This window comes from Acomys minous (genome assembly GCF_964271855.1).
Source record: "Acomys minous genome assembly, chromosome: 7".
Classification (NCBI taxonomy): Eukaryota; Metazoa; Chordata; class Mammalia; order Rodentia; family Muridae; genus Acomys; species Acomys minous.
The window spans coordinates 79,301,664-79,325,970 of record NC_140488.1 but is presented as its reverse complement, the minus strand read 5'-3'; the positions used below and the strand labels follow the sequence as shown (position 1 = coordinate 79,325,970).

Sequence of the window (24,307 nt, the reverse complement as noted above, 5' to 3'; positions counted from 1 at the left end):
AGCTTCTTCACATAACAAAGTTTGCCTCCTAACATGTCAGTACCCAAGAATAGCATAGCTTTGGAGTATGGGGTGTTTGTATACTATGCTCCCTGCTTTGTCTTCTCAAGGGCTCTTTCTTGGGGTATTGACATCACAAAAGATTTATTTATTAATATATATGCAGTTCTCTGTCTACCTGCAGGACAGAAGAGGGCATCAGATAACATTATAGATGGTTGTGAGCCACCGTTGGTTGCTGGGAATTGAACTCAGGACCTCTGGAAGAGCAGACAGTGCTCTTAACCTCTGAGCCATCTCTCCAGCCCCACCCTCACTTTCGAAAGATAAAGACAGCTGTGAAGTTTGAATTGATGACATCAATGACTGTCAACTATAATGATGCAATTTTTTAATAAAAACATAAAGGCCTAAGTTGGGGAGCTTCTAGATAGCTGGGCATGTGGAAGTTCCTGAAGGCACAAATGCTTGAGGACATATAGGAACTCTGTACTCCTCTAGTTGCTTCCTGGCACCTTTTCTGTTTGTTCATCTGTGTCTTTTTAAATGAACTCCTTTTGTTACTTTGAGACAGACATTCAATATGTAGCCCTTGCTGGCCTGGAACTTGATGTGTAGTCCAAGCTGGTCTCCAATTCAGAGAGAGCAGCCTGCTTCTGCCCCCTAAGTGCTGAGATTAAGCACAGCCTTAACACGGGATCTCATGGAGCCCAGACTGTAATCAAGGAGGATGACTTTGAACTTCTGGTTGTCCCGCCTCCACCTTCTGTTGAGTGCTGGGATTACAGGCATGCATCACCATGCGTAATGTAGTATCCTTTATAATATTTATGTAAAAAACAAAAAACGCTGAGGAACAATGTGTGAGAGTACTCTAGGAGAATATGATACAGGAGTTAACCCAGGACTCTGTCTACGATCTCTAATCCATTCTGGAAGCAGGCAGCTATATAGCATTGTAGAAGAAGGGAGGCAGTTGCAAAAAGTATGAGAATTGGCTTGATTTGGAAAAATGACATAATTTAACTCTTGACTGTCACTCACTATCTGCACATTGGGTATAATTAGGCATAATTTCTTTTCTGTACTTCTGTAATAGGGCTCTTTTGAGAATTAAAGATGATAATGCCTGTAAAGTTCTTGATGTGTGCCAGTATTCACAGTAGTACTTAGTACGGAATGAAATGAATAGCAATTCTTTTTTTATTTTCAATTATATATTAATCATATGTTAATTGTAGAAAACAATGATTTGCAACATTTTCATACACATATTTTTATTGTAATAACCCTACTTTCAGCCATTTGTCCTTGTCTTTCCCTAAATATTTCTCTTTCTATTTTTCTGTTCTTTTGAAAAAATCTAGACTCCTTATGTGACATAAATTCCTTTTGAAATATATTTTTATTAATTATTTGGGAATTTTATAATGCATACAATGCATTTTTGTCATATCCACCTCCTTTCAGCTACTTTCATATCCTCTCCCTGTCAATATCATGTACTCATTTTTCTTAACTCACAGAGTTTAATTAGTCTTGCCAGTATGTTTGTAGGTGTAAACCCATCCACTGGAGTATGGGAAAGCTACTACAGGCCACATCTCTGAAGAAAATGGACTCTCCCTGCTCCAGAAGCCATCATCAACTGACAATAGGCATCAGTTCATGACTGCTGCTTTAAGTATATTTTCTTTCCAGATTAGCAATACCTTAAATCCTTTAAGGGTAGATTAAACTGGTTCCACTTTTATCCTATTTAATTCCTGGCACAGGGTAGATATTAAACTAGTGCTTGTTTTGTCTTTTCCAGGTGGTGAAAACTATTGGCTTGAGGGAAGTTTGGTTCTTTGGTCTGCAGTACCAGGACACAAAAGCTTTCTCTACTTGGCTGAAACTCAATAAGAAGGTAAATCACTTACTACCCTGTCAGAAGTTGTTCCAGATAATAACACAGGCTAGCTGGCAAACTTGAGATACTTAATCAGTAATATATTGAACAAAACAGCAAAGGGAACTGTATTTAGATGTTAGTTTAAAAAGTTGTATGGAGGGGAACAACCAGACTTAGCCAGCTGTCCTAAGTCAGACAAAGATCTCCACATTTATGTAGGATTGGTGCTTTCTGTAGACAAAAGATGGTTTCTCATTTGTCTGCATGGCTGGTTCTGCAGCTTCCATAACAATCACCCCTCTTTTTATTTTGAGAAAAGGTTTTCTGTTCTAGGCTGGTCTCAAGCTCCATATGCAGCAGTGACCTTGAACACCTGATCTTCTTGTTTCCACTTTCAGAGTGTTGTGATTATAGCAAGTCCGACACTATGCTCCTGTTAATTACTTTCATCTAAGTACAGACAGAGGACTCAACCGAGGGAAAGTTGTATTTCAACTTTGACTACTGAGCAAGATGGTTCTGCCAAAGGGAGTGGAGACTTTTAATTTAGATTTGCTTTGGATCAAAGCTTTTAGTGTTTTAGTGCACTGAGACCCCTTTCTTTTAAACTTGAGATGTGTAGGATTGTCAGACAAAGCCCCAAGTAGTATCTCTACAGACACCTGGCAGACTCCCCTCCCCATATCCTCAGACTGGCTAACTGGGTACCCTAGAGGAATCAATGCTGGGCTGTGGCTTTTTTTTTTATTGTATCTAGAGGTGGCTATCTCACTTTCTGCTGCAAAGAGCCTTATTTTATTCAAGAATGGAGACTTTGTAAAATTATATTTATTTACTATATTTATATCTACTAGGTTCTATGCATGTGAGTGTGTGCGTACATGCATGCCGTGTCAATTCTCTCTTCTACATTGTTGGTCACCAGGATCCAAATGAGGTCATCAGTCTTGAAAGACAATACCTTTACCCTCTGAGTCATGTTGCTAGCCCCAACAGCGGCCACTTTTGCTGGATAAATTAGGAGCCATTTTCAGGATTTGAAGTCATCTTGCTTATGGTCTTAACTAGCCAGGTCTGAGGTTTCAACCAGACTTGCTATTCTCTAATAGTTTGTAGAGTTGGAGGACACTACAGAGAGCTTTAGGGCCAGGAGAGATGGATCAACTGTTAAGAGCACTGACTTCTTCCAGAGGATCCGGGTTCAATTCCCAGCACTGACAATAGCAGTTCACACTTTCCTGTAACTGTAATTCCAGGGAATCTGGTGCCCTCTTCTGGCCAATGTAGGTGCCAGGCATGCATGTGGTTTAGCATCCACACACAGAAAAAAATATAAAATAAAGTAAGTTTTATAAAAGATGCTTAAAAAAATTGGAGTGTTTTAAAATCTACTCTCAGAATTTAAGATCAGTGAGATATATTGTCAGATAATGATGGCTTCTGTTATCAGTGTGTATTTTAAATTTTTTAAGAAGAAAATTCCCAAGAGGTAGAAATGTATACAAGATTTTCCAATAAAAGTAATACTTTTTTTATTTGTTTGTTTACTTTTTTTTATTACAAAAGTTGCCTCCCAGACTTGTGAAACTACCCAGACCTTGTCTCTCAGAGTTCTCCCACTACCTTACAGACACTCTCTCATCACCAAAATCTATTTTTGATAGCCTATATAACCTTGCTCCTCCTAGGTGACTGCACAGGATGTGCGGAAGGAAAGCCCGTTGCTCTTCAAGTTCCGGGCCAAGTTCTACCCAGAGGATGTATCCGAAGAACTGATCCAGGATATCACCCAGCGCCTGTTCTTTCTGCAAGTGAAGGAGGGCATTCTCAATGATGACATTTATTGCCCACCTGAAACTGCTGTGCTCTTGGCCTCCTATGCTGTCCAGTCTAAGTACGGTGACTTCAATAAGGAAGTGCACAAGTCTGGCTACCTCGCCGGAGATAAGTTGCTGCCCCAGAGGTGAGGTGGTACCCCAGCCTCCTTCGACCTGGCTAAAGTGGCTAGTGGGTAGCAGCCAAAAGCTGGTTAATCCCCACTCCATAAGTGCTGCCAGATAAGTTTCAATTCACTGGGTTCTGTCCAAAGGCTGTGTTGTTGTGCTGCTCAGAGAGACACATTTGCATATAGTATTGTATTCCTTTGTACTTCCGGTCCACAAAAAGCTTTTTTCCCTTTTCACTCCTTGGTTTCAAAGCTCCATTACCCTAGAGATAGATGCTTACGTAGAACCAAAGATGAGTTGATTTGTTCTGTCCTCTCCCCTGGTTCCGTTTCTTTTTCACTGATGAGATTTTTATTTTAGAAATTCACAGGAGAGACAGGAAAAAAATATGCAAACCACGGGTATCATTGTCCAGAGTTTTCTCATTTTGTAAACTTCAAAGATGAAAGCTCTTAACCACTTAATATTTTTGTTTCAACATCATGACAATGCTAAACAAACAAGGCAAGCATTTTCCTTATTTTCTGGCTCAGGAACTAGAGATACAAAGGTACTTGCTCTGATTTCTCCCATATCCCACAGCATATTTGAGGCAGATCCGACCTGAAACCCCAATTTCTTGATTTTTTTTTTTTTGTAAATGTACGAGGGGTTTGTTTCATTTTGCATCAGATGGCCATTTATTTCCATAGGCTTTTGAATTAGAAGAAAAACTAAGGCTCCTTCTGAGATCCCTAGTGGAACTGGAGCTGTGGCATGTACACACTCCATCAGAAGGTATGGGGTGGTAATTGTGCCTAGGACTCTTTTGTAGCCAGTGCCATGATATCCAAGTCGACATATTTAAAGTAGGCTTTGTCTAACAATCTAGTAGAATTAATTATGTGCTGCGCCTCTTGGTTTCCCTCAGCATGGTTTGGGACTATTTACCTGTTTTGTATCTACAGCTGTCTTACAAACACCTACTGTTGGCCCCAAGAGAGTATTTTCTGCCTAACTTTACTGTCAGCCCCTCAACAGAGATTCTTGATATATTATTGTTGAGCTTGGAGATGCAACACATTATTAGCTTTGTGGTTAAAGGACTAAAGAGGATCTGATCTTTAGTCCCAGAATTTGAGAAGCAGAGGTAGATAGAGCTCTTTTGAGTTGGAGGCAAGCCTGGTCTACATAGTAAGTTCAGGACAGGAGAGCTCTATAATAGAGAGGCCCCATCTCAAACAAACAAACAAATAGGTGAGTAAAGACCGAATTGCCCTATTCGGTCATCTGTTCCTGGAGCTCTTTTTTTTTTTTTAGGATTTTGCTTATGTCTGCTTCAGTGTACTCAGCTCTAATTTTCAGTGTGAGTCCAGCAGTACCTCCATTGGCCAACTTCACACTTACAGCAGCTCCAAATAGAGCTAAGTGAGCTTCCATTCCCTCCTGCCTAAGGTTTGTACTTTATCGACCACTCGCTGTCTTTCTAGAGTCTTGGAGCAGCACAAACTCAACAAGGACCAGTGGGAAGAGCGGATCCAGGTGTGGCATGAGGAGCACCGGGGCATGCTCCGGTAAGACTCCTCTACCAGCTTCACGGCTCTTGCAAGGAGAATGAGGATGGGTTCTACAAAGAAGAAGCAAATTATTAGGGTCATGAAAGAGAACTAGGGATGATTTGGGCACTTAAATATAAAAGGCAAACTTGAATCATTGTAAGGCTATGATTTAGTTTTAGGCTTTTTTAAATTTGTAAGAGCAAAGTTTTCATGCAGAGGACTGCAATGTGAAAAGATCATTATTTATAAATCAGGACTTTATTTTTTATTTATTATTACTGTTAAAGATTTATTTATTTATTATCTATACAGTCCTCTGCCTGCATGTACATCTGCAGGCCAGAAGAGGGCATCATATCATATCATAGATGTTTGTGAGCCACCATGTGGTTGCTGAGAATTGAACTAATGACCTCTGGAAGAGCAGCCAGTGCTCTTAACTGCTGAGCCATCTCTCCAGCCCCTTGTTTATTATTTTATTTTGTATGTTGTGTGCATGCACGTGCATGCATGTGTGTATCTATCAGTCGGCCTTTCTGCCTGCCTGCCTGCACACCTGTGCTTCATGCCAGGGTGCATATGTGGAGTTCAGAAGCAGCTTTTGAGAGTCTATTTTTTAATAATGCACTCAGGTTGTCAGGCTTGCTTGTCAATGCCATGACCAGCTGACCCATCTTGCCAGCCCCAGAAGTTCTTTTGCGAAGTGATCTCACTATGTAGCCTAGGCTGGTCTTGAACATACAATCCTCCTAGCTCACTCTACCTTCCAAGTGCTGGGATTACAGGTGGTGCTGAGATTACGGGCATGTTCCACCACTCCCTATACTCTATCCAGTTGGTTTGACTGCAAAGAAAAGGAAGATCAGGCTCTCCAGAAGGTTTTCAGGCTGCCTTGCCCTAAAAATAAGTGGGAAAGGAGCTTTCTCAATATTGTAAAAGCATTTGATGGCTGTCTAGTTGAGGGGGAAAAAATCTCATTTTACTATCAGCACTGTCTAAATTCTACTAGGAATATGCTTCTGTAAGAGAATGTCACAGTGCGGAGGAGGAAGAATATAGCTTCTGAGTGAACAGTTAATATTCCTGAGGCCAGCAAGCGACAGCCTCTCTTTATTCTTTAGGTTTCTGTCAGCAGCTTTTGTCTGACAGAAATCATGTATGTTCTTGTTACTCATCACTTGCCTGTTTAAGTTCTATCCATTTCCCAATCCTCCTAACGCGACCACTGTTGGAAACACAGAGCGAGCCAGCTTTTCTATGTTGCTGGGTCTGATACAGAAGTTCTAACTTGGTGGCAATCCCCCTCTCTTCTTCTGTGTCATATAGGGAGGATGCTGTCCTGGAATATCTCAAGATTGCTCAAGACCTGGAGATGTATGGTGTGAACTATTTCAGCATCAAGAACAAGAAAGGCTCAGAGCTCTGGCTGGGTGTGGATGCCTTAGGTCTTAACATCTATGAGCAGAATGACAGGTATGCCTCAGACTTCTCTCAGTTCTTTGGCTCACTCTTAAACATACATGTCAGCCCTTACCACAGAGCAAGACTATACCACTTGAGTCCCATCTCAATTATTTTTCTACTAATTAAGTCCAGCCAAGATGATTGTACACCTTCCTTAATCCTATAATGACTAGAGTTGTACTATTATGGTACTCAACACATGGGACTGGTAAACATTTGAAATGTCATTACAACTGATGTGTGTCATAAATGTAAATCGCATAGCACACTGTGGGGGAAAAGTCTTTCTGTACCTGTGACAGAATACCTGGGAGAAACGAACGTAAAGGAGGAAAGGCATATTTTGGCTTGTGCCCTCAGAGTTTTCAGTCTGCATTTACTTGGAGCAGTTGCTTTGGGCCTGTACTGAGGTAGAATTTCATGGTGGAGAGCCTGTAGTTGCTCCCCTCCTGGCACCTGGGAAATAGACAGTGAAAAAGGAAGGGAGTGGAATCCCACTATCTCCTTGGTGGGCATGCTGCCAATAACCTACTTCCTCCCACCTGGCCGTGCCACCACTAATAACATTAGTGTCTGGGGACTTAGCCTTCAACAAATGAGCTTTTCAGAGACATTTACTATCTAAACCATGCTGGGTATGGTGGTGCAGGCCTGTTATCCCAGCACTCAAGAGGTACAGGCAGCAAGAATCAGGAGTTCAGTGTCAGCCTTAGCTAAATAGTTAATTTACGGCTGTTTTAGTTCAAGGTTACCATTGTTGTAATGAAACACCGTGACTAAAATCAACTTGGAATGTTGATTTTATCCACACTTCCATACTCATCATTAAAAGCAGTGAGGGCAGAAACTCAAAAGGACAGGAACCCAAAGGCAGAAACTGATGCAGAGTGCTACTTAGGCTTGCTTCCGGTGGCTCTCTCAGACTGCATTCTTGTAGCACAGGACCACCAGCCCAAGGATGATACCACACCTCCCCCATCAATCACTAACTTAAAAATGTCCTACAGACAGATCTTATGGAGGCATTTCTTTATGGAGGCATTTTTCTCAGTTGAGGTTCTATTCTGGGTCAAGTTGACATAACATTAGTTATCATAATGGCTATGTGAGACCTTGTCCCAGCCCCCTTCCCATGCAAAAGTAATCGTTGACACTAGTTTTTAAACTCTATTTTATTTGGAGTACTTACGCCTATACCTCCCTTGTTGATCCCAATCCCTTTCAGTACCCCAGCACTAGGTATGATAGAAAGAAGGTTAGTGGAAAGAAGAGGATGGAGACCTCTTTACTTCTCCCGGCTGTTTAGGATTGATTGAGGCCTCTCCCACTCTGGAAGCACTGTCCTCCAAGCATTCTTCAAAGCTTTCTCTCCATCTCCATCCATATCTCTCTCTCTCTCTCTCTCTCTCTCTCTCTCTCTCTCTCTCTCTCTCTCTCTCTCTCCCTCCCTCCCTCCCTCCCCCCACCTCTCTCCTGGTCCTTTTCAAACCATTCCCCCACCCTACCCCCCCCCCCAGCTCTCCTATTTATACCCCTTAGAGTCCTCAGAATTAAACTAACTGCAGCTGGCAAAGGCCACACCCTGCACAAGGCAATTATCAGTTGTGGACAAGCTAAAGTCCGAACTAAAATCTAATGCTTGGGATTATTAAAACAAAAACATGCTTATGTAACACAACTGAGTTTTTAAAGAAACCAAAATTTTCATTACAAATCATTCAAGCCACAGTAATGTAAAACATAGTTTTTTAAATGTTGATTTATATGTTCAGATGGTAGTATTAGGATTTATTGAGTTAATTAAACCATTATATTTCCTTTTTATCCATTTTCATAGAAAAATTTATAAATGTGACCCCTGTAAATTCTGGACAGTGCTGACCAGGCATCTATGTTGTCAGGATTCATCAACTTTAATAACATCTGGCCTATACGTTTTTCTCTAATGTTGTCTTCCTTGCTTCCCCCCCCCCCCCCCCCCCCCCCCCGCTCTGCTCTTGGTAAGGACGAAATCATTAGATTGTTGTTGCATTTACTACCTGAATCTTAGGGCTCATTCTTTATCTTTCCAAATTTAACAATTCTGTATAGAAGATTTTTGGTAAACAGGAATGCAGATGCTCTTGAAGGTTCTTACAAGGTATTTGCTTCAACCCAAAATGGAACAGAACAGAGGATAGTAAGTGATAAGTGTAGCTAAGTTGACAGCAGATCTATTTCCCTCAAGGGGATAGAGGGGCAGGTGCTGGCTAGGGCCAGGCACTAGGGCTGCTTCCATCTTACTTTGTCTTTGTCATGATGTTGTTGGCCTCTATTTCTACAGACTGACTCCTAAGATTGGCTTCCCTTGGAGTGAAATCAGGAATATCTCCTTCAATGATAAGAAATTTGTCATCAAGCCTATTGATAAAAAAGCTCCGGTGAGTGACATGGCAGGTTTTTGCTAAGGTTTTTTATAACATTAAGAGCGAATGTGTCGTTGGATTTTTTCTATCTTTCTGTTTTCTGAGGTGTATAACATCCACATATGAACAGGAAACAAAAATTGAAAGTAAAATGTAAGAGGAACTTGATGTGCAATATCCTTTACTTGGTGCCACTTTATTACCAGACTCCCTCAGTGGGTCAGGCAAGCTATAGGCAATCCTGAGTGCTGCTGCTTTGCCACTGCCTCACTTTCCGCATCCCTCAACGTGTACACTTCATGTACTTGGCTTATGTTTAATTGTGGCAAAAGGAGAGAGCCAAAAGTTCAAATCCAAAGGTGACATTACAAATTTACCTTTTAAAACTTCTTTTTTGGGGGGTTCAAGATAAGGTTTCTCTGTGTAGCCTTGGCTATCCTGGACTCACGTTTTAGTCCAGGCTGGCCTCGAACTTATAGACATCATCTGCCGGCTGAGTGCTGGAATTACAGGCGTGCACCACCTCACCTGGCTGCTTTAAAAACTTTTAATAAAGGAAGATTAAACATTTACTTTATATTTCTTTACCCACAAGTTTTTTTTTAAAAAAATTGTTTATTGCTTATACAATATTCGGGCTGCATGTGAGCCAACAGGCCAGAAGAGGGCACTAGATCTCATTATAGATGGTTGTGGTTGCTGGAACTTGAACTCAGGACCTCTGGAAGAACAGCCAGTGCTTTTACCCTCTCCAGCCATACTCACAAGTTTTTAAAATGAAAGTTTCACTCCATCCCAGTCTGGCCTTAACTTAAAGTGATGCTTGTGGCTTCAGTCTCTGAGTGCTAGGATTATATGCATGTATTACTATATTCTCTGAATGTTACTTTTTATTATCATATTTAATTTATTAATTTATTTAGTGTGTGGCAATAGTAAATAAGGAAGGGATAATGAATTTGGAGAGGTTGGAATGATGTATATACAGTGCTCATGTAGTAGTTCTCAATAAAATGAAAAGCCAGCAGATAATAAAGGCTTCTTAACAAGTAACAATCAAGATGCTCGATGTTAGGAAATTTAGATATTTGTGTATTTACAGCCTGGGTTCCTGTAACTAGAACTCACTTTTCAGAGATTACAGAGATGGTTTAGACACCCATGATGTACCTGTTGAATAGGTTTTAATTACCTTATAGTAGAGGCTCTTTGAGATTCAGTAGTTAGATCTCTAGGTAGAGAGACATGACATTGTTTGTTCCCTTAAGAGTTAATCCAGTTGGCTGGGGTGGTGGTAGCACACATCTTTAATCCCAGCACTAGGGAGGCAGAGGCAGGAGGATCTCTGTGAGCTTGAGGCCAGCCTGGTCTACAAAGTGAGTTCCAGGACAACTAGGGCTATTACACAAAGAAACTCTGTCTCGAAAAAGAAAAAAGAAAAAAAGAAGTTAATCCAGTTGGGCAATCACCTGAGAGAAGTGAGTTTACCTTAAGCTTGCTAAAGCAGTAGGAGGAAAAGTTACAATATAATAATGATGATGATGATGATGATGATGATGATGATGATGTGCCCTCTTTCTTCCCAGAGTTTCTTCTCCATAGTTTAGTCCCGTGTGCTGCCACGATGTTCTGTTGGATCTGCTCATCTTACAACTCTTCCCTTTTCTTCTCTTCAGTACTTTTGTTTCAATTGCTGACCAGCCTGAGAGCCTATGTATACTTTCTCTGGCTCTTTGGGCTTTTTCACACTTTCTGTAAGGATCTTTCTGCCATGGGGTTACTTCCCACCATGTGGCTGACCTCCATATTGGCTTAACTCAAATGTCATGGCCTTTTTAAGCTCCAACCCATGAATCAATACTAGACTTACTTTGAAAACTAAAACAAAGTACTGTGGCAGAAAAAGACATTTCTAAGGAAACATTTCAGGTTTTTAAAAAAAGATTTGTTTCGTTTTTTCAAGACTTTCAGTTTTTAATTTTTCCATATTTAATTTTTGCGGAGGGGCGAAAGAGTATTCATTTCATAATGCACATGTGGCAGTCAGAGGACCGCCTGCTAGAGTTCTTTTTCTTTTGCTATGTTGTTTTTGGGGATTTCTAAGCTTGATGGCTTTACTGCATGAACCATCTTGCTGCCCTTGTGGTGCTTTTCATGAGCAGAATTGGAGACAAATCGTGATTTAGTGGAAAGAGCATTGGTGTCCAAGACAAGAAACATGGGTTCTAGTCTTGAATCTACCACTACTCTGGTACCTGACTCTGGGAAAAATGATTTCCTTACTCTGGTAATTAGTACTCCTTCTGGAATGCAATTGATTGGATAACAGAATTTTTCCAGGACTTTTGGATTTAGCTTCACAGAATTGAGGACGCTTTCACCTTTTCCTCAAAACTTTATTTTTATTTATTTATTTAAAAAATCATTTATTTTTATTTTATGTACATTGGTGTTTCGCTTGCATGTGTGTCTGTGTGAGTGTGTCAGATCTTGGAGTTACGGACAGTTGTGAGCTGCCATGTGGGTGCTGAGAATTGAACCCGGGTCCTTTGGAAGAGTACTCAGTGCTTTTAACCGCTGAGCCATCTCTCCAGCCTCGCAGAACTTTATTTTTTTTTAAATTTACTATTTTATTACTGGTGTGTAAGTGCATGCATGTGTGTGCTCAATGGCACATGTGAGCCATCTCGCCAGCCCTCAAAATGCAACTTCTGTCTTTTCCCTTTAGGACTTTGTGTTCTATGCTCCTCGGCTTCGTATTAACAAGAGGATCTTGGCCCTGTGCATGGGGAATCACGAGCTGTACATGCGTCGGCGTAAGCCTGACACCATTGAGGTGCAGCAGATGAAGGCGCAGGCGCGGGAAGAGAAGCACCAGAAGCAGATAGAACGGTAGGTACCCTCCTGCTAGAGTCAGGATGACTGCTGTGCTAAGGAAGCTTCTAAAGGTTCTTAGCCTGCTTAGGGTATGAAATCAGCCCAGGACTCAGAGACTTGGGGACCGTGGAGGCGAGTACACCCCGTAATTTCATTTTTAGCACAGTGGTGACAGGAGGGAGGAAGTTTTCATAGTTTCCTGTTGTCTATGATGCTCATGCCACCAGGTACATTATGGGTTGCTGTAAGTTAATTGACAAGTAGAACAGAAGTAGCTGAAAAGTCCATGAACAGTTGTACTTGGATTGAGCAGAAACAAGCAGAGCACTTAGGCTTTCCCCACAAAGCTCTGAGTTCTTGCATTCTTGCTGCTCAGTGTAATCTGAGGATTGGCAGCAAGAAACGTAGGAACTGAGATACTGATCTCAGACTTACTGATCAGTGTCTTAAGATCCCAGGATGTTATTTATCCAAAGAAGATAGCCAGTCAGTAACATGAAACAGAAATGAAAAGCATAACCAGCTACCATTTTTTACTCAGTAGTGTGAGTATAAGAAATAAAATTGAAATATAAGTACTGGCAATGTTCTGGAAAAAAATAGAATTTATGTATATTGCTGGTGAGAGTGTAAAGTGGTAGAAAATAGTTCCTCCAAAAGTTAAAACACATCAGGCGTGGTGGCGCATGCCTTTAATCTCAGCACTTGGGAGGCAGAAGCAGGTGGATCTCCGTGAGTTTGAGGCCAGCCTGGTCTACAGAGTCCAGGACAGCCAAGGCTACACAGAGAACCTCTGTCTTTCTTGAAAAACAAAAAACCAAAAAGTTAAAACACATAATTACTATATAATCTTGTAATCCTATTCCTAGGTAAGTAACCCTCAAAATAAAAAAAAAAATGTGCAGGGCTGGAGAGCATGTCTCAGTAGTTAAGAGCACTGTCTTCTCTTCCAGAGGTCCTGAGTTTAGTTCCCAGCAACTACATGGTGGCTCACAACCATCTATAATATAATCTGATGCCCTCTTCTGGCCTGCAGATGTAAATGCAGATAGAAGACTCAAATACATAAATAATTAAATCTTAAAAAAGAAAAAAAAATTGGATGTGCAAAAAACCAAATGCATGTACATACATATTCACCCCAGCATTATCCAGACACTTAAAATGTAGAAATAATCTAATATATACCACGAGATAGACAGATAAATTATAAATATACATAGTAGAATGAATCTTTTTAAAAAGATTTGATTTTAGCTGTATGTGGGGTATGTGGTTGGTTGTATGGGTGGTGTGTGCATGCGCTTGCATGAATGAGGGCATGAGTGCCAGTGCGCCCAGAGAGGCCAGAAGAGGGTATCAGATGCCCTGAAGCTGAGGTTAAAGGTGGCTGTGAGCCTTTGGATGTTGGTGTTGGGAACCAAACTCTGATCCTCTGCAAGACCAGCAATTGGTCTTAATCACTGATCTCTCTCTCTCCATCCCATAGAATACAGCTTTATCTAGTTTGTGTTGTTATAATAGATGACCTAAGGCTGAGAACTTCATAAAAATAAGGAGGGTATTTTTGCTCATGGTTTCTTGGAGGCTGAGAAGTCCAAGATAGGATGGCCAAATCTGGCAAGAGCCTCATATTGCACTGGAATTCAGCGGTGGACTATACAACAGTGTAATACAGCAAGAGAATGTTCAAGGAGGGTAGCACCTGTGGATCCAGATGAGATGCTTGAGTTACTTGTGACAAACTAGTCTCATAAGGAGAAAACCGTGTTCTGAAACTTACCCCATATCCTTAACATCCTTTCTGAGAGTGGCTCCCCTAATTACCTCCCACTTATGCCCGTCTAATGAAAGTTTCACTTCCCCTCATTACCTTTACATTAGGGACTGAACCTCTAAAGCACAAACTTAAATACCCATGCCAGAATGTGATGTGACTCCAAAATGTTTATTATGCTTAGTGAAAAAGCATAAAGTATGACAAGTTGTATATTATATATTCCACTTATATGATGTAATTCAAAATAGAAATACTTATAGAAACCAAATGTGTATTGGTGGCTTCATGCTCTGGGAGAAGAAAAAATGTGATGGAATTGCTTAATGGGTATGGGGTTTTACTCTGCTGTGACGAACATATTTTATAACGAGGAAAAGGTGATAGTTGCCTACTATTGGCGATGTAATACATGCCATTGAATTACTTTTGTTTTTATTGTTAGTGTGTGTGTGTGTGTGTGTGTGTGTGTGTGTGTGTGTGTTTGTTTAGTTTTTTGAGACAGAGTCTCTGATCTGTGTAGCCTTGGCTGCCCTGGACTCACTTTGTAGACCAGGCTGGCCTTGAACTCATAGCGATCTGCTTGCCTCTGCCTCCTGAGTGCAAGGATTAAAGGTGCGTGCCACCACACCTGGCTGAATTACTTTTGAAATGGTTGATTTGTATTGTTTAACTTTAACCCCAGGAAAACATTTTTTTTATAATCCCAGGAGATTCTTATGTACATTAAAGTTTGAGGAGCACTTCTTTAGTGGTGTACTCTGTCAACAAAGAGTTTAGAATGTTGGAAAGTTTCTGAGGCAGGCGGCAGGAGGCAAGAGGCAGGAACTGACTTCATAATATGATTACTTAGAAACTAAAGTTAGCTTGGTGACACAGTGGTGTCACAAATTCAAGGACAACCAGACTTAAATAGTGAGACCGTCTTAAATAATGAAAAGAAAAACAAATATTTTTTGTCACATTGAATCTGGTTTTAATACATACATATATTGCATACATATTTAATACATACATATGTGTATGCATGTACTTACTCTAAATCTGCATATACTCACATATATGCATATACATGCATATGTACACATATGTACATACATGCATATACATGCATGCATCCACACACACATACATACAACACACATATACCTAAGGCTGACTTCTCTCTCCAACACTGGGCTTTAGACTCAAAACCCTGTGCGTGTCAGGAAAACACTCTGTCACTGAGCTATTTTGACAGCCAAGAGTCTCATTTACTAAAAAAAAAAAAAAAAAAAAAAAAAGAAGGTGTAAAGATTTTACGAGTAGTTTATTGAACTAGGACATACACTGTAGAACCTCACAGTCTAGTAACAAAGAGAATGAGGGAAATGCGTACATGCATGTGCTCACACTGTCTGACTCACACAGTCTTGAGGAACAAAAGTTACATCATTCATTCCCTTAAATATTTATTGAGCAGTGAAAAAAATGGTGAAAAATTTCTCTCCTTGAGAAGTTAGTTTTCTAGTAGAATAAGACAGATAAAATAAATTGTTTAGCATATGCAATAGTGAAAAGTGCTGTAGAAAAGTGTGTACCAAGCATTCTGAACAGTTAGGAACACTTGGTGCTTGGCAGAGAACTCAGGTTTGGTTCCCAGCACAAACATGGCGGTTTTCAGCCATCTGTAACTACACTTCCAGTGGATCCAGCACCTTCTTCTGGACTCCATGAGCACCACATGCATGTTGTACACTTATATATATACAAGGAACACACACACAGTAAAAATTAATAAAGTACTTAAAACAAAAAGAATGTTTCCTTTAATAGGTAGGTAGTGAGGTCAGAAAAAGCAAATACTTAACTCTCAATCTGCAATAAAATCTGGGAGAGGGGAACTGAGAGCTAGAATTCAAGACAGGCGACGTTAGCCCTAGCTAATTCTTGAAGCGCAAAACCAGCTGGGTGAGGTGGCGCATGCCTGTAATCCTAGCACTCAGGGAGTCAGAGCCAGGCAGATCTCTGTGAGTTCGAGGCCAGCCAAGACTACACAGAGAAACCCTGTCTTGAAAACTAAACCAAACCAAAACAAAAACAAACAAATACACACACACACACACACACACACACACACACACACACACACACACAAAAGAAAAAGAAAAAAGAAGCACAAAACCAAAACTCAAATCCACTTTGCTATAAAGCTATAAGACAGAGTGCAAAAGTTAGTAAATAATTTTGTAGAAGGAAGGTTGAGAACAAAAGTGAAACGGTACCAGCATGCCGTTTAAATCTCATGAATTCAAGGGAAATGGACTGAGCACGGAGAAGTGTGCAGACTGTGGTGTGATGTGTAGACCTTGGAAGAAAGTGAGAGTGTTTGGAGGCTGAGTTCCTAGAGGGCCTCAGTAGTCCGTGCAGCCTTGCTATCCTGTGACATCCCTCTTTCTCTTTCCTAGTGCTCTACTGGAAAATGAGAAGAAGAAGCGTGAGCTGGCCGAAAAGGAGAAGGAGAAGATTGAACGGGAGAAGGAAGAGCTGATGGAGAAGCTGAAGCAGATTGAGGAGCAGACTAAGAAGGCTCAACAAGGTGAAGCTTCACTTTCCCCCGCACCTAGCCCTAGAGTGTACATCCTTTCCCCTGAGCTGCAGAACAACACTGCATAGGCCATGTGGGGCCACAGAAGATATAAGGAATTTGTTAAGAAACATTCTTAGAACCCTTGCCTTCTGTGCCATGAAGTGGAAACTTCCCAGGAAGCAAGTTCATCTCTGAGACCATCATCAATTTCCTCTTTTTAAAATTTATTCATTCATTCATTCATTCTTTTATTTTTACCAGAACTGGAAGAACAGACCCGCAGGGCCCTAGAACTTGAGCAGGAACGGAAGCGTGCCCAAAGTGAGGCTGAAAAGTTGGCCAAGGAGCGTCAAGAAGCTGAAGAAGCCAAGGAGGCTCTGCTGCAGGCTTCTCGGGACCAGAAGAAGACCCAGGAACAGCTGGTAACTTTGCATGCATTCTGGGCTGGGGTTGTGGGCAAGCATTTTTCTTGCTTGCCCTCCCTACCAGTTTATACATCTCTCTGCCTGCCTGCTGAGTCTGTCTTGTTTGTATCCCACACATCTCTAATAGTGCATTCCAAAGCAAGCTGAGACATCACTGGTGTGGCCCACAGTCTTGCATAGCCCTTGGGTTTTACTTACTTTTTTATATACAGATCTGAACCTGTAACCCAAGAAAGGAAAAGGAAGAGTACCTATTGTGTGTTGCTTTAGCCCCATTTCCTCCTTCCTTGCTTTTTTTGGTGCTTCTTTCTTTAGTAGCCTTATGAAAGTAAATCCCAAGCAGAATAATGTGAGCAGATAAGGAAATTGGGAATCATAGAGGGCGAGAGACTTGTCGAGGGTCACAGCTGTGTTTGAAGAGGTTTACAACTGCTTCCATCTCCAGTGGAAAGATCCCTTCCCTGAAATCTTGTATAAAACTAGGAATCTATGATTTGGAAGTTAAGAATCTATGGCTTCCATAGAAATATGGGTATGCTGGTTTCAGAAAGAGGTCATGAGAAATTTGCCCAAGGGATAAAGGGTATCCATAAACGTTTCCCAATTGTATAGATTCCCTATGATATTAGTATTTATTTGTTCTAGTAGGAGTCTTGGTGGAGCCCTAGGATAGCAGTGAAGGGTTTGTCACTTTAAGCAGTGACTTTCAAGCTTTACTGAGGCCCCTCTGCATGCATATTTGGCAACGTTAAGGGAAAGAAAAGATTGGCATGGTGGCACACACCTTTAATCCCAGCACTTGGGAGGCAGAGGCAGGTGGATCTCTCTGAGTTCAAGGCCAGCCTGGTCTACAGAGCAGGTCCAGGACATCCAGGGCTGTTACATAGAGACACCCCTGTCTCAAAACAACAACAACAAAAAAGATGGGAAGAAGAGAGACAGAGATGCCCAATTGTCTGCCTTAAGGAGAGGAGCTGTGACTTATGAAGGAGTAAAGGGTGGAGTCGTTTGTTTAAAAGTCCCTAAGTCAACAAGAAATAGAGTAGCTGGTTATGGAGCAGCTCATCAGCAACTGGGGTTACAGACACCTGGACCTTGAAAACCCAAAGGTCAAGTGCTCACAGGCTTCTAATATGCCTATAGGCTTCAGAAATGGCAGAGCTGACAGCACGGATCTCTCAATTGGAAATGGCTCGAAAGAAGAAGGAGAGTGAGGCTGTGGAATGGCAGCAAAAGGTAAGATACAGAATCCAGAGTGATGCATTGTGGGAAAGAGTATGCTATATGTGTATATTCCAGATTCTTGTATTTCTTAGATTTAGCCTACCCCCTTTGAGGCACAAGCCATTTTTACAGGCATTATGGGAGAAAGTGCTCCAAGCTTTTGTCAGACACTTTAGAATCCCCCACTATCTATGGGAGGTTGATAAAATTGCTCCTGTTTTTACAACTAAAAAACAAAAACAAAACTCAAGATCAAGCCAATAAAGCCGTTTGTCCTAACTGATATCCACCTCGTACTAGACATGTCTTTCTGGGTATAGTTAGGTTGCCACAAGATACCTGATCTGACTGCGTGTCCTCTTTCTGTCCCTGGCCAGGCCCAGATGGTCCAGGAGGACTTGGAGAAGACTCGCGCTGAGCTGAAGACTGCCATGAGTACACCTCATGTGGCAGAACCGGCTGAGAATGAACAGGACGAGCAGGACGAGAATGGGGCAGAGGCCAGTGCTGAACTGCGCGCTGATGCTATGGCCAAGGACCGCAGTGAGGAGGAGCGGACCACCGAGGCGGAGAAGAACGAGCGTGTGCAGAAGCATCTTAAGGTATCCAAGCAGGGTCAATAGTTAAGGAGAGTAGGCAGTGACCTAATAGTCCATGACCTTTCCTAGAGCTAGGGGTAAACACGCTGTAGCCCTTGTCAGTGCTGAGTAGGAGTCTGGGACTATAGGGACTTGAAGGGATGACACTTTCACTTCTGAATCACAACCTAGAGTACCTCCTTTAGGGCTCTCCCACTTGCTATTACTCTCCGCTCTTATATTCAGAAAATATCTAGCGAACCAAATTACTACTTGAATATTCGAAAGATTATTCTGATCTACTCTTAAGAGATGGCCATCATTAATTTGTCCCATACTGTATGTGTATGTGGTGCATGTTCGCGTGTGTGCATGTTCGCAGGTGTGCATGCGCATATGGGCTATCTGGCTAGCAAAGAGGAAAATAATTAAAAAGGAAGGAAAATCTGATCAAAGATGTGGAGTTAAAAGGAGAGGAAGCCATTGACCTTGACTCATCTTGCATCCTCACAGGCCCTTACTTCAGAGCTGGCCAATGCCCGAGATGAGTCCAAGAAGACTGCCAACGACATGATCCATGCTGAGAACATGCGACTGGGTCGAGACAAATACAAGACCTTGCGCCAGATCCGGCAGGGAAATACCAAACAGCGTATTGATGAATTTGAGTCCATGTAGTGGGCATTTAGCCTTTAGGGACCCCTCCTCCTCCTTCTTCCTTGTCCCCACACTCCCATAGTTTTGCCTAACTAACACTGTGCTGGAGCCACTAACTAGAAAAGCCTTGGAGCCATGCCAAACATTCAGTATAGCCATGGGACCAAATTTAGCCCTTCAGTTTCCCCACTCACATCCTTGGGCAAACAAATGGCCCACTGTGGTGCCAACAGAATCTCCTTTACCCTCTTTGTTACATTCAACAAGCTTTCTAGAATAGACCATTTGCCCAGCTTAGAGGCTCATTCCTTTGGATTTGACACGCACTCCCCCGCACCCCCACCCCACACCTTACTGTTGCCCTCTGGCACTCAAGTGTGACATAGGTTAATAGCAAGCTTCCACCTCTTGCCTTTTTCTTTCAAGTCTTGTGATTGTGTGGTTTAGGGACAGAGGTAGGGCCTTGGATATATCATTTTAGTATGTCAACTGACCTAGGATTTGGCCACTTAACGTCCATCCCTTTTTAGAGTTATTTAGGCTTTGTAATGATTGGCGGGTAAAGAGATATTTAATCATCTTATTTCTTCTACCTCCTGTGTTGGGCCTATTACAAGTTTAGTCCCAATGAGCCTTGTCACTGTGTCTAGGGACTCAGTTTCTAATCAAGGAGGGATGAAGGTATGAAGGAAACAGTACATTCAAGAGATGGACTAATAACATCAAAAGCCACCTGCCCCAGTGCAAAACAGTGAGGTCTATGGGCAGGGCTACCCCCATGTTAGTCCACGTTCCTGGTTCCTTTTCTAAATTTCTCCAATCTCCAGATTTCTTCCAGCACAGAGAGGATGAGTACCCTCCATCTTAGCCAGATGTGCCTAAACCTGTTGCCACAAAGGAAGAGATGTTTATACCTGGCTTTAGGATTTTCCCTGCTGGGAGTTCTAAACTGTTTCCCCTGGAGCTAATTGGGCTACTGTCCTTGCTTCATGGATACACAGGGTGATGAGTAAGAATAGCCTTTGTCTCTAGGTCATCCAGGTATCCTTCCTCATCTTACCCTGTCCAAAGTGGTGAATGGGCCCTGCTTCTGACAAATCTCTAACCCCGGCTTCATCACTAGTACTGCTGCCCCTTGGGCTACATACAGAACGCTGCTGGGATTCTGGCCTTATCTCTTCACACCCCCACATGCTTTTCTCCACTTAGGAGCAGCTGCTTCCTCTTTTTTTTTTGTCACATGTGTGATCTTTTGATTTTTTTTACCAGTATTATATATACTAGTGATCTCTAACAATATTGATTTCTACTTTTTTTGCTAATGCACTATTAGAGACAGGATTATTTTAGCTTCATTATTTTTACTTACCCCCCCCCACACATCTGGGAAGTATATACTGTATTAAAAATTATATTTTTCCAAAACCATTATATAAGAAGATTTCAGTATTAGTGATTCAGCTGTCACTATAGGTCATACAATCCATGGAAAATGTACTTGGTATTTGGTTTTATTGTTCCTGTTGCCTTTTACCCAGGGCTCAGCCCCAAAAGGCTGTCTGGTCCCCCCATGCAGTACCTCTAGCCCAGAGCCCCCCACCCCCAGCCCATGCCTCTTTTACTTAACCTTGGGGAATCTCATGTGCATTGCTGTGAATTATCTTGACACCTGGTGAGCTGCCCTTTAGTTGCTAAATTCAAACCTGGAATTGGGAGGGGGGGCAATCTCGCTTCATTAAGGGCAATATCCCACCCCTGCAGAGGCTGAGGAGAAGGTTAGAATTTATATTCAGGTTTTTTTGTGTATTTTTGTTTTTTTAAATAATTGTTTTGGAGGGGTTTATGCTCAATCTGTGTTCTATTTCAGTGCCAATAAAATTTAGGAAGACTTCTCTGTGACTCAGTCTTTCTTTCTGAATATTTCTTTGTAATTTCTAGTCCAGAGGCTACCTATTTTTCATCTCATCTTACCTTGACTTAAGTTCTAGTGGAAGGAGGAATATAATTGTCCTCATTTTAATAGGAACTTTAAACACTGCCAAAACAAGAGTAACCAAATTAAGTCCTGAGGTTACAGGTGTGACGGAGATGACAACACATCTATTCCTTTTATGGTGTGTCATGCCATGTTTTCTGGTATGGGCTGGAGAGAAAGCTCAGCTTTTCTCAACCTGTGTGTTGCAACCTGTTTGGCAAGCCTCTGTCTCCAAAACCAGTTACATTTTGATTCATAACAATAGCAAAATTGGTTATGAAGTAGCAACAAAAAAATAATTATATGGTTGGGATCACTACAACATGAGGAGCTGTATTAAAGGGTCACAGCATTAGGAAGGTTGAGAAGCACTCTGTTAAAGGCTAAGGCTCTCAAACCACAGGACTTGCATTAACCAACTGATAACTTGTAGACTTCTTTAGCATTGGAGTTTAGAGGCCATGTAACCTTGGTTGACCTTACCTTGAAGATCCTCTTGCTTTTGCCTCCTCAGTGCTGAGACTATAAGCATGTGCCATCAAGCACAGCGAGGCTCCTTAACTCTGGCATACACTTGGGAGGCTCAGCCCTGTTCGTCATCCTTGTCTAGGAAACCTTGGTCTCGTTTTATTCCCCACACCGTTTCTTTTTACTGTGCTGTCGATAAAAGACAGGGAAACTATCTAGGGTCTTTTTACAGAAGGCAGTGGAAGATGCTTTGTGGAATGAGGGCTGATAATATACTTTGAAGTTTATAATGCATGCAAATTCTGTGGCTTAGATATGATTACCTTCATTTTGCAGATGAGGAAATTGAGATTCACATAACAACTTTCTAGATTTTCTTGGACCTGACATTTCCACTTATTTACCTCCTTGGGAAGTAGAAATTTGGAAGGAAAACTGGTTTATCACATACACACTTTAAATTCTCACAACAGTCCTTTGGCAACTTATCTGCCAAATATAATCCTTTTAGAAATTAATTTTTCAAACATTAGAAATTTTGGACATTTGAGACCAAGGATCAGCTATATATGGAGTTGAGGCCAGCCTGGGCTACTTGATACTGTCTCAAAATAGAAAACCAACAAACATCCTCAAAAAGGAACCAGGTCCAGTGGCACAGACTTGTATGTAATCCTAGCTACTCGGGAGGCATGAGAAGGGAAATCACACACTCCACATTTCAGGGCTACACAATGCATTTTAGAAAATCTTTAGCTGTCTTGTTTGTTTGTTTGTTTGTTTTGAGACAGGGTGTTTCTGTTTGGCCTTTACTGTCCCAGAAATCGCTCTGTAGGCCAGGCTGGCCTTGAATTTAGAGATCTGCTTGCCTCTGCCTCCAAAATGCTGGGATTAAAGTGGAAACTATTTGCCGAAAAGAAGGAAAGCAGGCCAAGGGGGTCAAGGTGTAGAGGAGGGAGGGGAATGAATGGATGATAACAAAGTAATCCATGTATAAGAAGAAATACCACAAAGAAACAAATTTCTTGATATGTTCACCAAAAACTACTGATGAGGAAAATGAAAAGGTGAGAAGAAGGCTAAAGATGGAGTTCAGAGATAGAATGCTTGTCTAGCATGCAGGAGTCCCTAGGTTCAACCTTTAGGGCTCAAAAAGCAATATAAACAGAAGCACTGCATGAGTGTGGTTAGCATGAGTGTGAGATTAAAGGTGGTGCTGTACTATCCACATAATTCTAATGTCATCTAAAAAAAAACCCTAAAAAGATGAAGAGGTTAGTAGCCTGGCATTGTAGCACATGCCTTTAATCCTAGCACTTGGGTGGAAAAGTCAGGCAGATCTCTGTGAGTTCGAGGCCAGCCTGGTTTACAAAGAGTCCAGGACAGTCAAGGCTACACAGAGTAACCCTGTCTCAAACAAAACAAAACAAAAAGATGGAAAGGGTGATCTAACAAAGACGCTATGGTGCTGGCTTTGGAGATAGAGCAGGAGTTTCAGTGACTTCTACAAACTGGTCCCCCAAAGTAGATAATACAATACATTGGGGTTTTTGTTTTGCTTCCTTGTTTGTTTGAGACAGGGTTTCAAACTATAGCCCAGATTATCCTGGAATTTACTGTGAGGACCAGGGTGGCCTCAGATTTGTGGCTTTCCTTCTACTCCTACCTCCCAGGTACAGTTATTGTAAATGTGAGGGATCATATCAGGATTGCATTTGTGTTATTCCAAGTTACTATTTTTCACACTGTTCTACATGTTTAAAAGTTCTCCATTCTAGGAATGCAGGAATAAAGAGCAGGTTAATGGTTTCCAGTGGTTAAGGAGCAAGGTATAGAAGCTGATCACGGGGCTACAACTCTGTAATAGCTAGCAGCACTGGAGGAGGTCAGCCTAGGTTATACAGTGAGTTTCAGTCTCATCTCAAAGTTTTTCCAAAATAAATAGCTAAAGTAAGTAAATAAATAAATAGAAAAAGAAACAGTAGAACGTGTGCAGAGTAGAGCATGTGTGAGAAGCAAATGTGCCTGAAAGAGCAACACATTCTGCATATTGTGTTTTATATCCTAACTGTCTCAATGTTGCTATCTAGGCAGGCAGTGATTCCTGATCATTTATGAAACGCCACCATCAGATGGACCTGAGGAAAGCATCTATGTAGTTCATGTCGTTGTTGTTTCTTTCTTAAAATGGAATTTCATTTTATGTATATGAATGTTTTGCCTGTGTTTATATTTGTGCACTGTGTGCAGACCTGCTGCCCTTAGCAAGCAGAAGTGTGTCAGATCCCCTGCAATTGAAGTCAAAGAAGGTTGTAAGCTGCCCAATGTTGAGACCTGAACCTGGGCCCTCTTGCAAGAGCAACAAGTACTTCTAACCGGCTGAGCTGCCCCCCAACCCCTCTTTAGTACTTCTTACAACTGCATATGAGCCTTTGATGTGACTTAGGTTTTTTTTTTTTAATGGGTAGGAAAGGGGAAGAGTTGTGGGAGGGTGAAAATGAGCAAAGTTC

General features: G+C 41.5%; 1 protein-coding gene across 1 annotated transcript in view; it reads left to right on the top strand.

Moving 5' to 3' along the window:
• Positions 1-21,253, top strand: part of MSN (moesin) — an 84,043-nt gene extending 62,790 nt beyond the window's left edge. Inside the window, exons 3-13 of the mRNA XM_084789893.1 lie at positions 1,814-1,909; positions 3,583-3,857; positions 5,310-5,393; positions 6,705-6,851; positions 9,166-9,262; positions 11,976-12,139; positions 16,349-16,479; positions 16,732-16,892; positions 18,039-18,131; positions 18,497-18,721; positions 19,211-21,253. Coding sequence (XP_084646019.1) covers positions 1,814-1,909; positions 3,583-3,857; positions 5,310-5,393; positions 6,705-6,851; positions 9,166-9,262; positions 11,976-12,139; positions 16,349-16,479; positions 16,732-16,892; positions 18,039-18,131; positions 18,497-18,721; positions 19,211-19,375 — 1,638 coding nt within the window. The 3' untranslated portion in view covers positions 19,376-21,253. The remainder of the gene's footprint in view (positions 1-1,813; positions 1,910-3,582; positions 3,858-5,309; positions 5,394-6,704; positions 6,852-9,165; positions 9,263-11,975; positions 12,140-16,348; positions 16,480-16,731; positions 16,893-18,038; positions 18,132-18,496; positions 18,722-19,210) is intronic.
• Positions 21,254-24,307: the final 3,054 nt, after the last annotated feature.